The sequence below is a fragment of the Corythoichthys intestinalis genome, chromosome 3, assembly GCF_030265065.1.
Source record: "Corythoichthys intestinalis isolate RoL2023-P3 chromosome 3, ASM3026506v1, whole genome shotgun sequence".
NCBI classification, from domain to species: domain Eukaryota; kingdom Metazoa; phylum Chordata; class Actinopteri; order Syngnathiformes; family Syngnathidae; genus Corythoichthys; species Corythoichthys intestinalis.
The window spans coordinates 64,732,922-64,749,592 of NC_080397.1; the positions used below are offsets into that span (position 1 = coordinate 64,732,922).

General features: G+C 43.4%; 1 protein-coding gene across 4 annotated transcripts in view; it reads left to right on the top strand.

The window, feature by feature from the left end:
• ogdha (oxoglutarate dehydrogenase a) overlaps window positions 1-15,896 on the top strand; it is a 50,254-nt gene extending 34,358 nt beyond the window's left edge. For all 4 annotated transcript variants that reach the window (XM_057831607.1, XM_057831604.1, XM_057831606.1 and 1 more), the window contains 12 exons: window positions 4,120-4,452; window positions 4,515-4,617; window positions 4,696-4,824; window positions 5,128-5,278; window positions 5,406-5,533; window positions 7,193-7,371; window positions 7,548-7,619; window positions 7,689-7,814; window positions 7,897-7,969; window positions 11,317-11,480; window positions 11,557-11,711; window positions 15,226-15,896. In XM_057831607.1, coding sequence (XP_057687590.1) covers window positions 4,120-4,452; window positions 4,515-4,617; window positions 4,696-4,824; window positions 5,128-5,278; window positions 5,406-5,533; window positions 7,193-7,371; window positions 7,548-7,619; window positions 7,689-7,814; window positions 7,897-7,969; window positions 11,317-11,480; window positions 11,557-11,711; window positions 15,226-15,346 — 1,734 coding nt within the window. In that variant the 3' untranslated portion in view covers window positions 15,347-15,896. The remainder of the gene's footprint in view (window positions 1-4,119; window positions 4,453-4,514; window positions 4,618-4,695; window positions 4,825-5,127; window positions 5,279-5,405; window positions 5,534-7,192; window positions 7,372-7,547; window positions 7,620-7,688; window positions 7,815-7,896; window positions 7,970-11,316; window positions 11,481-11,556; window positions 11,712-15,225) is intronic.
• The last annotated feature ends 775 nt before the right edge of the window (window positions 15,897-16,671 follow it).

Genomic DNA, 16,671 nt, shown 5'->3' on the forward strand with positions numbered 1-16,671 from the left:
GGGTCGGCAACCCGCGGCTCTTCAGTGTAGGGCTGCAGCTATCGAATATTTTAGTAATCGACTGAAAATTCTGTCGATTAATCGAGTAATCGGATAAAACATATTTTTTCTTAGGTAAAGAGCAATTATAAATAGACATGAGAAAACAAGACATTTCATCTAATATTGAACCATTTTCTGTCAATGTCTTTATTTTTGATGTACATTGTTGAAAACGGCCAACAATTGCATCTCAGATGTGACTAGAATAAAAAAAGACTAATTCATTGCTTTCACTCCAAAAACTTCTAGTTCTTCTAAAAATATATGTATATTTCTTACCTAAAAATGTCATCACGCTTGATAACAAACCTCACTTAAAAGTTAGGTGTTTTTCCTACGTGTTTCAATTGAATTTCCATTTGTGTCAAGCTATGTTTAGGTTCTAGTTAAGTTAGTGTAAACTGTAAGTCCCGATAGGATTTTGAGTTCTTCAGTGTTCAAAATAAATGTATGATACCTGCTGTATTAGAGCACATTAGGGACCAGTGCTACTTGGTGTTTTATCCAGCAATGATTACTGAGCTAAAATTGACAGTTAGCATTTTTATTTTACACCCACATCACTCTACAGCCCTATGTTTTCGCAGATTAAATAAAGCCTGTATGTAAGACACGTTAGCCACGCATCGACAGTGGTCATAATTAATAGAAACCTAGCCCTCCGCAGGGCTAACGTTACGTGAGCGAGTGAAAGTAATGTTAATCTTATTTATTAGCGTTGAGAAGTCTACTGCTTTAAGATGGCGGCTGTTTACTAACGCCGCCGAGTCTGTCATTTCACATCTTGTTATATATAAATTAGGCCTAAACGATATTGGAAAAAACTATTGTTGCGATTTTTTGGGGGTTTGCGATATATTGCTTTATTAAATGCTTCTGTTTATCTGGGTTTAGTTAGGGGTTGTGGTTAGGGTTAGGTTCGGGTTTTCTAACAGTCTCCACACACACATTCATTCCAGCGCAGCTTCCTTGCAGAAACTGTTTAACAAGTTAAACGATGATGGACACATTGCTCCGCTTTGAAGTCCGCTTCTTTGGCAAGATCAAAGACAACGAGCATCGTTAACTTTAATAAGCAAGTGCTGCAGTGACTGTGAGGAACAAAGGGCTGGGAGAGGGAGGGTATGTGGATTAAAAAAATAAAAACTATCCCACGTGCTTGCGATGGGATTATCGTGCACGCGTACATCGCAATGGCGATATTTAAACGATATATCGTTCGGGCTTAATATAAATGTTATCTATGAGACGAATCAGCCGCTACCGGTTACCACCGCAGCATCAGACGCTACCTGCTCCCACCGTCATCCGGGCGTAGTTTTTAGCGGCTGTCAGCTGCAGTCAGGTATTTATTGCTTCTTCCTCTACGCAAATGACGTCAGCGCGTTGTCCCGCATTTGTAGCCGTAGCAAAACGTGATGCTTAGAGCTGGCAAAATTGAACGAATACTCAAGCAACTTGAGTAACACGAGTTTAAAAACTGACCCGAGTAATTTTATTCACCTCGAAGAATTGTTTAATTTTGCCAGCTCTAAGCATCACGTTTTGCCCGACTACTTTTAGTGCGGGACAACGCGCTGACGTCATGTGCGTAGAGGAAGACGCAATAAATACCTGACTGCAGCCGACAGCCGCTAATAACTACGCCCGCATGACGGTGGTAGCAGGTAGCGTCTGATGCTACGGTGGTAGCAGGTAGCGGCTGATTCGTCTCATAGATATCATTTATATTGAGCCTGAACGATATATTGTCCCGTAACCCTGTCCAGCCTTGTAGAGGTCTACAATTCTGTCTCTGGTGTCTTTGGACAGCTCTTAAGTCTTGACCATGTTAGGAATTGGAGTCATCCTGACTGTATGGGGTGGACAGGTGTTAATATGCAGCTAACTGCCTCAAACAGGTCAAAAAGTCCACATCCACTTCACTTATTCATTGCACTTTTTAAAGGCGACTAACAGGTCTTTGAGGCTCACAATCCTAGCTAATAGACAGGTGTTCAAATAGTTATTTGCAGCAGTATAATAAAAATAAATTGTTAAAAAATCATACACTGTGATTTCTGGATTTTTCTTTCTTTAGATTGTCTCTCACAGGGGACAAGCACCGACCATGAAAATTTCAAACCTGCCCATCATTTCTAAGTGGGAGAACTTGCACAATCGCAGGGTGTTCAAACACTTATTTTCCTCACTGTATTTGTAGCCAACTTAGTCATTTTGATATTAGTCTAATATAGATAAATACAGCATGTGTTGCTTTTATTATAAAGCTTATATAAGGCTTTCCTTTATTTGCGGCTTCAGAAATATATATTTTGCTCCAATATGACTTGAAGAAGAAAAAAGTCTTTTTTTTTTTTTCTTTTTACAGGTTCTTTAATTCTCTTAACGAACAGGAGATGATGACACACAATTCAGGAACAAAAAGAAAATACATACATTGTACATTTAGTGAGGAAAGAAACCGGCCGGGACAGATTCCAGTGTCGATCTGCCTCGGCCTTCAAGTTCATACAGTTGATATTTGCCGTCTACACAAACAGTGGAAAAAAACCAGGCTGCAGCCTAGTGCCGGCCCCTACCTAGATAAAACAATGGAAGAAAAAGTCCTTGTAAACACACAGTTAGGAAAACATAAAATGATTACTGTATGTGCAATGAATAAATATACATTTCCATTTATTCACTTGCACATACAGTACAGTATATCTACAGGCTCTTTCAACATTTGGGTTGCAGACCCCTGTGCTAGGCATAAAAGTATGTTTTGTTCCTTAAACTTTTGGAACTGAGAATAGAAGGCTATACTGTATTATTTGCCTTTCTTATCCTGAAATTTCTTTCTTAACAAGTGGCAATATTTTCCTGTTGAGGCGTGTCTTAACCTTGAAGGAATGTGACCTTTTAGCCAGATTGCTGGAATCGCGCCAGCCGAACCGCCGGACCCGCGCTGGCGCAGCTCCAACGACCCGGGCCGGCAAAATACCCGAAAAGGCCAAACTGTGTGCCTCTTAACCCTTTGCGCTGACTCCATTTTGAAAGCTAAAAGAAGGCTTCGAAACACAAGTTTGTTTAGGATTATCTACTGCAGTTTGGGTCTGTTTAGTTTGTGCGTTACAGTTGCTGAGTCACCATTACTTACAATTGTTAGCTAAACGTTCAGTCTTTTTTGAGTCTCTGTACAGTGGGCTGGATGAAGAGTGTTCCTGGGTGTTTAGGATAATTCTTCTGTTGCAGATTTAGGCGGTCAAGTTGGCATATCACCATTCATTGCTGGGTCATGGTTACTGAGGCAACTGAGGTGGGGAGGTTCAGCCTGCCTTGACGTCTGAGAGGCACCGAGCTATCAAGCTTAGAGTTGTTTTTGTTATCGGGTGTTGTGGTAGTACAGGACGTCCCGCCATTTGTTCTGGACTGTCCTGAAGAGCTGATTGTGGGATTTGGTGTTGCAGACGTGTGCTTGCAGATGTCATGCCTATCACCTGGTAGTCGGCGTCAATCTTGCTCAGTTAGCCACATGACTCACATGTTGGGCTTCCGTGGTCAAAAGGTGTCATGTATCTCTTATGCCCTATGTCAAATATATTCTGCTTGTTTTCTTCAAACTATGATACAAATGCTATTTGTTTTATATTGGGTACGTTAGAGTAACACAAGCAGTCAAATGGTAAATAGGAGAAAGAATACTATTCCCTGATCGATTATATTAAGTGTGTTGGAGAGATACAGTCGAATGGTAAATACCAGAAAAGATACTATTCCCTTCAACCTGAAAATTCCTTATGTAGAGACATTCGTAAGTAGATTATATTCAGTTTCATTTTTACTTTCATTCAATGATGTATTCCATATTTTTTAATCTTTTTTTTTTATTTTTTTATATCATTTTTAGTTTCTCTTTTGTCTATCTTTACTTTTGGCAGCTTTGGTCCTCTGTATACCAAGAAACAGCGAGAGTGTCTGTATAGTACCACATTTAGACATGAACCGATGTAGATTTTCAAACAAAGGCAGAAGCGGTCTTGCCTGAGACAAATCATCAGTAACCTTTCCTCTCCTCACCTTGCCTTGGGGTAGATCGGCTTTACCACGGACCCGCGTATGGCTCGCTCGTCGCCGTACCCGACAGACGTGGCGCGCGTGGTCAACGCGCCCATTTTCCACGTGAACGCCGACGACCCCGAGGCCGTCATCTACGTGTGCAAAGTGGCGGCCGAGTGGCGGGCCACCTTCCACAAGGATGTGGTGGTGGACCTGGTTTGCTACCGGCGCATGGGCCACAACGAGATGGACGAGCCCATGTTCACGCAGCCGCTCATGTACAAGCAGATCAAAAAGCAAAAGCCCGTCCTCCTCAAGTACGCAGAGAAGCTCATCGCTGACGGAAGCGTCAGCCGGCAGGAGTACGAGGTAATCCCCGACCCCTCGTAGGTATCGTGTCGAAAGCGCGGGCCTAATGTGTGTGCGCGCAGGAGGAGATCGCCAAGTACGATAGGATCTGCGAGGAGGCCTACGCTCGTTCCAAGGATGAGAAGATCCTTCACATTAAGCACTGGCTGGACTCGCCGTGGCCCGGTACGGGATCCCCCGAACCGAGCGCGCAGGTCCCGTTTTTCGTCTGGATCCTGAGCTGGCGTGTTTGTTTGTGCGCAGGTTTCTTCACTCTGGACGGACAGCCAAAGTCCATGAGTTGCCCCTCGACCGGACTGACCGAGGAAAACCTCAACCACATTGGACAAGTGGCCTCCTCCGTCCCCGTGGAGGACTTCACCATCCATGGAGGTCACAACTAAGCCAGCAACTCTCACCGTGTTTCAGACCGTCAGAGCTAGATCAGTATTTGTTTTTGGCAGCCGTTTTAATGTTCATCTTAGTCCTTTGTTCGGCGACGAAATTATTTTCTTCATCGTTGACAAAAACAAAAATGATCTCTTCACGTACAGTATATCTCTATTTAGAGATTTGTTGATCTTTCGAGGTCTCTGTTTCTCTAAACTGTCAATAGCTGTAGAGCACTCTCTTTATACAATACAGTTCTACGTCCTTATCGGCCTATCTCATCTATTCTGTGTGCGTGGCGTTCAGGTCTGAGCCGTATCCTGAAGGGTCGTGCGGAGATGGTTCGTAAGAGGACGGTGGACTGGGCTCTCGGGGAGTACATGGCCTTTGGGTCGCTGCTGAAGGAAGGCATCCACGTGCGTCTGTCGGGACAAGACGTGGAGCGAGGGACGTTCAGGTCGGTTAACGAGACAGTGCAGATTTACCACGTGTGAAGTGTCGTTCTTATGCTTTTTTTGCTGTTCTGAAAAAAGATCCTATCCGTCGTGCCCGTAGTAAGCGCAGGTGTGCGTGTGCTTTTCCAGCCACCGGCATCACGTCCTCCACGATCAGAATGTCGACAAGAGGATCTGCATCCCCATGAATCATCTGGCTCCGGACCAGGCACCCTACACCGTCTGCAACAGCTCACTTTCTGAGTACGGCGTCCTTGGTCAGTCCCGCTTAAGCTTACTCAGTGTTTTATTCTATTTCATATGACTTATGGACAGATCACGCTCCCCTAACAACTGTATCCAGGACAAATGATTGCTCGATGGCAGTTTAGGTGGGCAGAGTTTGCCAAAGGTTGATTGCGATGATTTATTAAATCCGAGGCTTATAAAACAACAACATAATAAGAGATGCGTGTGATGTAGTGAGGTTTGAGTGAGAATGGTTACGTATGTCAGCAAAAGGCAGGGGAGGGCCCTGACAAATAGTATCGCAATAAATCCAATCCCGATTGTGACCGGCTTTGTCATAGCGGCAAATATCCAAAAATCTATTGTCATACAGGGGCGGACTGGGGACGGTATTGAAAGACTGGCCCACTTAAAGGAAGATGTTGGAAGCCATCCAGCCAGCAACACAAGTACCTGTACATGTATCCTAATGGGGGAAAAAACCCGGCATTTTATGTTCATTTGAACAAAAATCATATAGTAAACAATAACCCAAGCCCTTAATTAGCCTAGAGTAAAGTTTGGTGGCCGCCACCCACCAAATCTGACACCAAAATGACATTTGTTCATAGATAAGACACACTGGACTATAAGTCGCAGCTGTCCTCACTGTAGTATGGGATATTTACACCAAAAGATACTAACCGGTAACAATTTATTTGACAGTGAAGGAATCTGACCTTTCAGACAGATTGCCGGAATCATGCAAGCCGATCCGCCGGACCGGTGCTGGCGCAGCTCCAACGACCCGGGCCGGCAAAACAACCGACAACCCGGGCAAAAGGCCAAAATACACGCGTTCACCTTTGTCTTAACCCCTTGTACTGACTCCATTTTGAAAGCTGGAAAAAGGCTTTGAAACACAAGTTTGTTTGGGATTATATTCTATTGCAGCTTGGGCTGTTTAGTTTGTATGTTACAGTTGCTGAGTCACCGTTACTGAGGCAACCGGAGTGGGAGATTTTACCCGCCTCAGCATCAAAGGGGTGCTTATCAGTTGGATATCAGACCGGTGTTGATTATAGGACAAGACGTCCCGCCATTTGTTCTGGACTGTCCTGAAGAACTGATTGTGGGATTTGGTGTTGCAGACGTGTGCTTGCAGATGTCATGCCTATCACCTGGTAGTCGGCGTCAATCTTGCTCAGTTAGCCACATGACTCACATGTTGGGCTTCCGTGGTCAGAAGGCGTCATGTATCTCTTATGCCCTATGTCAAATATATTCTGCTTGTTTTCCTTAAACTATGCTATAAATGCTATTCATTTTATGTTGGGTTCGAGAAAAGATAGTATTCCCTTTATTAGTGGCAACTTAAGACTGTCACAAGACCAAATGAGCCACCATGAAGCTTTTAACCAATTAGCTGCAAAGGGTCATTGCTTCAAGAAGCTTCATTGTGCGCTAATTTTAAGCTCTGCTTATTTGACCAAGGGAACACGAACGTCCACTGGCTTGACCGCAGTCACCAATTCCCACTTATTTTTCCCGTATTTAGGGTTGCAGTTGGCGCATGTGTAGTGACACCAAACGCTACTTATTTCTGCTGACACCGGCCCAGCGGGGAAATTCCCCGTATGCCGGTCCGCCCTTGGTGTCATCTCGTCATGAAATTGTCTATTCACGATACGATGTCCTCTCTTGTTCAGGCTTCGAGCTGGGTTTCGCCATGGCTAGTCCCAACGCACTGATCTTGTGGGAGGCGCAGTTCGGCGATTTCCACAACACGGCGCAGTGCATCATCGACCAGTTCATTTGCCCCGGCCAGGCCAAGTGGGTCCGGCAGAACGGAATCGTGCTCCTGCTGCCCCACGGCATGGAGGGCATGGTGAGTCGGCCTCAGGGTTAGGTACGCCACCTCCGGGTAGCTCACCGTACCGTACGATTTGCGATACAAGGAACGCGAAAACGACAATCTCACGATATCGTAGGAAATCATTCTACAATACAGCTGACAAACAGAAAAATGAGCTTTTTGTGACACTTCCTCTTTCTTATTGTCAGGGTCCAGAACATTCTTCCGCTCGCCCAGAAAGGTTCCTCCAGATGTGCAACGACGACCCCGACGTCATGCCGGTAAGACACGCTCACATACAGTTCTTCGTTCGTGTCCTCTTACCGTACGCTGACCGTCGGCGTCCTCAGATGTTGACCGATGATTTTGCCGTGCGGCAATTGTACGACTGCAACTGGATCGTCGTCAACTGCTCCACTCCTGGGAATTATTTCCACGTGATACGCCGACAGATCCTGCTGCCGTTCAGGAAGCCGGTCAGACTCGCACGCGCACGCATAGATTCCGGAAGGTGACGAACAAAAAGTGACCAATGGCATATCCTGTGTCTGTCCTCAGCTGATCGTGTTCACTCCCAAATCGCTGCTGCGCCACCCAGAGGCCAGGTCCAGTTTTGATGAGATGCTGCCAGGTTTGCTCTCAATTTATATACAGTACACATCGTTGTTGTTGTTTTCCTCAACGATAAGGAGAATACTTCGTTGACGAGCCATTTTTTCGTGACCGTGACGAGCTTAATAACCTCTCTGGCGGGAGACTCAAACATAACGAGACAAATGCCAATTTTCGTCCGATGAAATGAGTTGCGACTTTTTCCATCCGGTCTTATTGTACGAGTAGTTAGCCCGCATCGTAGAAGCATTTGGGTCGTGTCACTTATGTTCTGCGATCATCACCGCTGACCGGTGCTTAACTCATTCACTCCCAAAGATGTATAAACAATGATAGTCTTCAAGCAAGGCGGCACTCCAGGCTTAAGAGTTCTTATCTTGGCAAGAAATGTTGTTTAGCCTTTAACTCAGGGGTCTCCAAGCCGGTCCTCGCTGTGGTGTTTGTTCATACCGATCAAGCACAGACCTTTTAACCAATGTGGTTTGTACTAAAGCAAGCAGCACCTGACTGCAGTCAAATGATTGCACTTGGTGAAAAGGTGTGGATTTGTTTTGTTGCAATGAAATCAGGCACCCATTGCGGCCCTGTGTGGAATAGTTTGCTTTAACTGAACTGTGCTGAGTCATCATAACACTAAGGGGCCGTTTATATGGCGACACCAAGACATCTTGAAGAATGGCCTCACCTTTACACGGCGATGATGAAAACGGCCTCCAACGCGCAACCGTTCGATTGCAGGGGATTGCTCCGCAACCATATTGAAGGAATCTGACTTTTTAGCCAGACTGCCGGAATCAAGCCAGCCGAACCGCCGGACCCGCCCTGGAGCAGATCCAACGACTCGGGCCGGCAAGAACCCAATAACCCGGCCAAAAGTCTAAACTCAATGCGTTCACCTTAGTCTTAACCCCCGACTACATTTTGAAAGCTGGAAAAAGTCTTCAAAGCACAAGTTGACAATTTATTCTGAGTCGACAGCAATCATACAGCATAGAGGGACTCAGGCGAGGATCCAAGGTCACCATATCACAAGCCAACAAAAGGTTCACGAGAAAAATGGCAACGATTAGTTAAACATTCATTTTTTTGAAGGCTCTCGCAGGGCGGGCCGTGAGCAGAAAGAACGGTGTGTTTCGCCCTATATTGCCAAATGTATCACATTTGATACACCTAAAATTTCATGATTTTGAGACTAATTCAGAATTTTGACATTTCGTTTTGAAAAACAAAATGATGGATGCAAGTCAACACATGCATCTGCAGGTTCCATGAGAAAAACAAACAGGATTTAGCAAGGGTTATAGATATCTGAGGGTTATAGATATCTGAGCGCTTATTACACATATTCATTTTGACTTTTTACAGATTTGAAAAAAAGGTTTCATTAGGACATTATTCTTCAAATTTTGGGATTCTCTGACAATTGCTTCATATTGCTGGCATTAAAGGGTTAGGCGTTATTTAGGATTATTGTCTGTTTGTGGATTGGACAGGAGGATTCGGGAGTTAGTGTTGTCAGAGCAATGAAGGTTGTGGATTTTGCCACCTCAGCGTCAAAGGGGCTCTTGTAGTCGATTAATCGATCAATATTTAGTTCGAATAATCGAGTAATCGGATAAGGAACATAAAAAATTAAAATACCTGAACTGAACCTCAAACTGTATTTTAAAAAAAATGAATGAGGATCTATGTACAACAAAAGAACAGTTGGCTAACTTACATAGCAAAATTCCGCAGCTTATATGCTATAAAAAGCTATATATTTTTTTTATAATGCTCTCAACAAATGGTTCAGACACATACTTCCAAAAAAAAAAAAGGCTAAATATACCTATAAATTACGAATGCATTAAAAAAAAAAAAGCTCAAATAAAAACTTAGTTTATGTTGGTCTTAACAGGGAGCAGAGGGATTCAGCCATGTGAAATGAGGTAGACTAGAGGTCAGTGTATCTACCCCAATTAATGAAACTAAATGCAAACACTTTCAAAACAAACCATTACAACGCCACTTTAATTAAACGAATACTCGAAGCAGCAAAATTTAATTTGAATCTTTTTTTCTAATCGAATACTCGAGTTAATCGATTAATCGTTGCAGCACTAGTCGTGTTATCAGTTGGATATGGGGCGTTCTCAGGTGTTCCTTGTGTTGCGTTGGGACAGGGCGTACCGCCATTTGTTCTGGACTGTCCGGCAGACCTGATTGCGAGAGTTGGTAGTGCACTTCATCTGTGCAGATGCTAGCATCAATCTTGCTTAGTCAGTTGCATGACGCACATGTTGGGCTTCCGTGATAAGAAGGCGTCATGTATCTCTTATGTCCTATATTCTGCGTGTTTTCCTTAGACTATGGTATGAGAAGTGTTATTTATTTTATATTGGATATGTTAGAGTAATACAAACAGTAAATACAAGAAACGATACTATTCCCGGATCAATTATATTAAGTGTGTTAGAATAATGCAGACAGTTAGACGGTGCCTACGAGAAAAGGAACTCCTTCAATATGAATGGAACGCTCTCGCTCTGATGACATCGGCGCTCGCATATGTCACTTTGGGCGTGCGCAGTGGCTGCTACGAAACATTCCAAATGGCGGAACGTTGGGTTTTAATTTAATTTATGGTTCCTGTTTTGAATATATTTTATGGTACGTTTTTGTGCCTTTTGAAGCAAAAGAATAAACTGCGCTTATGCCGAGTGGGTGGGTATGTTGTCTTCAGAGCAGAGGAGGTTGTAGTCGAGAGAGTGCGTCATTGGCTGTCGCCTTGTGAAACTGCACTGCCCCCCGAAGGCCCGGCATGAATGCTACATGGTTTTCACGCTGGGTTCTGACATCGTTTGAATGGAGAAGTAACCGAGACGAAACCGCGTAAATGCAAATTGTTTGCAAAATGTATCGTATTCTCGGAGTGTCACCATGTCAACGGCCCCTAAATGTAACTCGTAGCGTTAGCATTAAGCGTGACGAGTGTCGTCTTAAACTCTGGGACTTTTTTTTTTTTTTAACATGCAGTTCGTAGCGTCCAGGTGGGTTTAATTGATTGAAAATCTTGTACTGAGTGTGTATTAACATCAGCAAGTTGGTGTTGACCTTGTAGATGCTGCAAAACGTGCTCGTCTGTCAATGTTCATTCTAAATTGTTTGGGGAAAAAAAGATTTTGAAATGGATCAGTGTGTGTCATATGAATGAATATAACACACCTTTTGAATGAAATTCCTGAAAGAAATCTTTTCTCCTACATATAAATTGTGACAATGGTGCCAATTTAGCCAGCGTGTTCTCGAGAGGCGAGAGTGGTCAGTATCTCCGGGAAAGACGATTCATGGCTGTACGTTGTACTTTTGTTCCTCCCCACGTAGGAAGCGAGTTTCAGAGGTTGATCCCCGAGGGCGGCGTTGCGTCCGAGCGTCCCGAGGAGGTCAAGAGGTTAATCTTCTGCACCGGGAAAGTTTACTACGAGCTCACTAAGGAGAGGAAGAACCGCGAAATGGACGCCACGGTCGCCATCGCGCGTATCGAGCAGGTTATTATCGGCAGACCGTGCGGCCCAGACTTGTGGTCTCGAGAGCGGGACTGAGTTATGTGTTCGCTACGCGCAGTTGTCTCCGTTCCCGTTCGACCAAGTGAAGGCGGAGTCGGCGCGCTTCCCCAACGCCGACCTTGTTTGGTGTCAGGAGGAACACAAGAACCAAGGCTACTACGACTACGTCAAGCCTCGCATCAGAACCACCATCCAGCGGGCCAAACCCGTCTGGTGAGCGCAAACTCTCCTTCCCCTTTTCACTCTCGCTTCCCTTTTTCTTTTTTCTCCTGATGACTCTTTTTCTTACTGCTCTCACTTCCTTCTTTCTCTTAGCCCCTCACTCACCTTCTGTTTCTCTTCATCCCAGCCTTTCTATCTCCCGCTTACTCTCAATTCGCTCTTTGACTCTTTTCTTTCGCCGTGCCATCCTCTTCCTCTTTTTCTTCCTACAGTGGTACCTCAAAATATGAAATGAGTTGGTTCTAGGTTGGTGTTTGTATCATGAATGTCAATCGCCTCAGTGGTTCCAAGCATGACTCAAAACATTGCATTCAATTTTATAATAAGGGATTGAAATAAGAGCCAAATATATATGAATCATTCTGTATACCTAGCCTAACCATTGATACCTGTAATGAAATGTGGAACCTTGCCTTTGGAGTGAGGCCATGTTCGAAAGCAATATACTATAACTAGGCAGAGGTGGGTCGAGTAGCCAAAAATTTTACTCAAGTAAGAGTAGCATTACTTCTAAATATTACTCAAGTAAAAATAGTCATCCAAAATTGTTACCATACAACATGAGTGCCCCCTCGTGGATAAAACATATTTCCTCATTTTGTCTGGGGCTTTGCTATAAATTCTATTTTTTATTTTTGGAATGACATGTCTTCGGCGTGCCCACGGCCCGAGCCGTTTGACTGATCGGCACCATTCGAATATGGAAAGGACCGGAATTTTCGCGCGTCGCCGGGACTTTTTTGAACGACCCCGAAAATGTTTCAGTTTGCCCGTACACATCGATTTTTCAGGGGGAAAAAAAAAAAACACATTTTCAAAATGTATATAGTTCTACTATTTTTGACCAAACGACATAATTTGGACATAAAAAATCCCAGGACGGTGTGGGGCATAAAAGTTGTATACAGAATTTGGAGGGAAAAAAATAAAAGGTTCCCCAGAAATTTGCCAAAAACTGTCCCATTCATTTCCAATGGCATTTACTTTGCATTGCAGCCATTAATGGCCATGTATGTCAATTCTATTGATGCCAATGTACTCTGATTCCATTGACGCAAATGTATGTGGATGCCATTGACGGTTATGTACGTCCAAATTTCCCATTCATTTCCAGTGGCATTTACATTGCATTGAGGCCAATTCAGACAGATGCCATTGACAGCCATGTATGTCAATTCTATTGATGCCATTGTACTTGGATTCGATTGATGCATATGTAAGTCTATGCCATTGACGGTCATGGACGTCCCAATTTCCCATTCATTTTCAATGGTAAAAAAAAATGTCCCCAAATCAAAAGGAAGTGACCTGATATCAACAGTACGTGTCCCCCAAATATCCCCTAATCAACAGGAAGTGACCTTATATTGTCTCCGAGATGTCCCCAAATCATTTTGGGCGGGACTAAGATCTGTATCTCCCCACAGCAAAGCCCTATAATAATTTCTCCAAAAATTGCAGTTTCTAGTTGATATTCCTACTTACAGGTTGTTCCCGGGTTATGAACAAGTTCTGTTCATAGGCTGGCGAAGTCACCCGAATTTCCGCTTAAGTTGGAGTGAACCCTTTAAGTACCTCTAAATACAAAATAACTGTCCAAAAAACATGTATTATACGTCACAATAATAAGATATTGTGAGGTACATTGTGTTAAATGCTGTTATATTGAATGACTATTCGGGCTTTTAAAAAATATATATATATATATTCGGCCTTTACTTGCGAGTGAGTCGCTTTGCTGAGGGGAAAGATAAGGGAAGGCAAGGGGGGGCGGACTCTTAACGGAGTAGTAGCAACATGAGAACAAGGAACGGAGATGGGTGGGACTTGACGCCGTCAGGAACTGCAGGACGGCAGCGGGGTACTGTTTACGAACCAAAAAACAACAACTGGAAACAATGGCGGACGCGACTTCGACGTCGTAAAGTTAAAATTATGTAAGTTGCGTACGTCGTAACCCGGAGATTACCTGTATTTCCTTTTGCTGCCAAATACTGGGAGAGAGGTTCAAATCCACACTTTTGAGTAATGCTAACGCAATGCCAAATAGTTTATTTTTTATGGCGTTTTAAAGACACCGTGTGATTGAACGGATCCTAGGACCTGGGACCAGGGGCGCCGTAAAGGGGTGAAAAGTGAGACTGAGTCTAAGGGCCCATGCCCTGATGGGGGCCCACAAAGAAAATTATAACATTAGGTAATCGTTTGCAAATTTAAATATTAATCATTATAATTTTAATAGGTATAAAATGAAGGGCTTTGTTTTCTTGTTTTGTTTTTGGCAAAAAGTAAACACCCAGAGAGCATATGTATTGCTAGCCACCCCCCCAAAACCCTGTATTTTCATTAAATGGTTTGGTCCGCCCTTCCTTCGATCAGAACGGGAGCAGCGATGCACAATTACACCAGTCAATGACTCGAAGCGCGCAGAGCACAGTAGTGCAGAAATGTTTTCAAAACAAAAATCGTGTTTTCAAAAGAGGAAAGAAAAGAAAGCAAAACAGGAGATGGGTAGAGAAGGCCAACAGGATGTGACAAAGTACTTCACAAAGGAAGATTGGTGTCTTGTGTCAGTGTAGCGCTGAAAATTAACCTGATATCTTAGCTCCGAAGCGAGGTCCCAGCTCACTCCGTAAGAAATACGGGATTCCCGGCCTCATGACGGCATTTTTTGGTATCATACAGATGTTGAAAGTTGGTGTGGAATTTTTTTTTTTTTTTTTTTAGAATCCGCTTGAATCCAGTTTGTCAAGAATTTATTTAATTTAGTTTGTAATCAAATGAATTTAGTTTGTTAACAAGGGACGTCGCTTCGGAGCTGTAGCCTATAGTGGAGATCGTGAGTTTCCAGATGAGGCTAAGCCTACTCCATAATGAAATACCGTAATTGTTTGCTAGCTAGTGTTTGCTCCACTTTTAGCTTACATTTAATCAGTACAGCAGGCAAACCCTTAGCAATCTCTTCATACTAAAAAAGTTGTATACTGTATACTGTACTGTATACTGTAGTATAGTAAAGTTAAAACAAAACATCTAAGTCATTCATTATGGTATTTGCGCTGAGAATATTTCTTATAAACATATTTAGATTGTAAAAGATGGCCTTCAGTACAGTTTTTATAGATGATATCAGTCTATTCATTATTGCTCTATACGCTGTATGTTTACATGAATATATTTTCTTCTTAAATTCATGCAGAAAATGCATAAATAAGGGTGTAAAGATTCACCAGAATGCAGGAAATTACATAGTTGATGTGTGTCCGTCCCCTGGCACAGGTGGTGGGGCCCAAAGTGATATCTTTTCATGGGGCCCAAAATCCCTGGCAGCGCCCCTGCCTGGGACTGTAAGCTTGTGTGACTATTACGTCCATATGAATATTACACTGAATATGAACTGCTGCTATGATGGCAAAAAACAAGCCAAAATGTAGGCCAAAGTAAGGGAGTTAGAGTAGCATTTCCTCTGGCCGTTTCTGACCATCTGGACGTAATATGTCCTCAGGTATGCGGGTCGAGAGCCCGCGGCCGCTCCGGCCACGGGCAACAAGAACACTCACCTGCTGGAGCTTCGACGTTTTCTGGACGACGCCTTCGGTCTGGACGCCTTCCAGGACCAACAGTAGATTTCCCGACCGCGGCAGACGGAAGGAACCCTATAACGCTCTCCTGTACACACCAAAAGAGCGCAACTCCAAACACGTTTTTTTCTTTTTCTTTTCAGAGTTTGCTCGCTAGCAGTCACTTTCGTCGTTACGACCCATTATCGCCGGCGGCGCCTCCTACAGGCCTCCGGTGAAAACACTGATTTCTGTGCAGTTTTTACTGGTTTTAAAATGTTTTCTTTTCTCCGTTATTCCTGCTCGTCATTCTGGTAAAAGTGTGACGAGTGTCATTTCGATCACTTTTTTTCCCCCGTGCTTTTATGAACGAGCGGTGGGCTTTTTTGCAGTTGCACAAAAAGAAACCGAATGAGTTCGGTTCGATCAAAGACTGCAAGGAAGCCAGCCGGAGACATTTCTTTTTTGTTTGCTCTGCTTCGTTGTCTGGCCGGAGTTTTTTTTTTTTTTTTTTTTTGTGGGGAGCGTCGGTGCCAAAGGAGAGTTGAGCTTTGATATAAACCCGCAAAAAGAAAATCATGTATTTATTTTCCTAGAGGGGAGCTGCAAAGTTGTTTTTTTTTTTTTTGCTTCAATCAATAAAATTACCTTGAAGTATACCATGTTTTTTAACACTTTCTTTTAAAGGCAACATCCATTCACGCTGCATGCGGAGCACATATACACCAACAGATTGGTCGCCAGTTAACCAAACGTCGCGAATGGATGATAACCGCTGCCCTATATAGGAGGGCTAATTAGTGGCATCAGCCCAAAATGGAAACAGTTAAGCAGGGTGTCCCAAAAAATGTATACACCCATTTTTGCCTGTTCACACTTGAACTTCATTTTCATACTTCCAGTAGCATTTGAGAATGAATTTTCTTTCTTGAAAGTTTAGTCTGGCTGCTGCCATCCTTGATTCAATGGGTATAATCTACAAAAAATCCATAAAACATTTGGTAACCAACAGATAGAGTGTATACATTTTGGAGGGGCACCTTGTGTAGCTGCATACAGAATAGAAAGCCTTTAGATTTAAAATATGCGTATACAGTACAGTGATCCCTCGCTACTTCGCACCTTCAGTCCATCGCAGATTTTTTTTTCAATGAAAAAAAAAAGAAAAATAGCTGCCTATTAAATTTATTATAAGCTTGCCCAACTGCTGCTTTTCTGCTTATTACAATGATTGATAGACGTTAAGGTTTGATCTTGCCAGAGATGCTTGGGAACTGAAACTTCAAAGCGTTGCATGCATCAATCATAGTTTAACTTGTTGAACAGTTGCTGTGGCAACTCCTTGTGTGTAAGTAAGTAGCTTGAGCGGATTTGAGTGGACTCGCTCAATG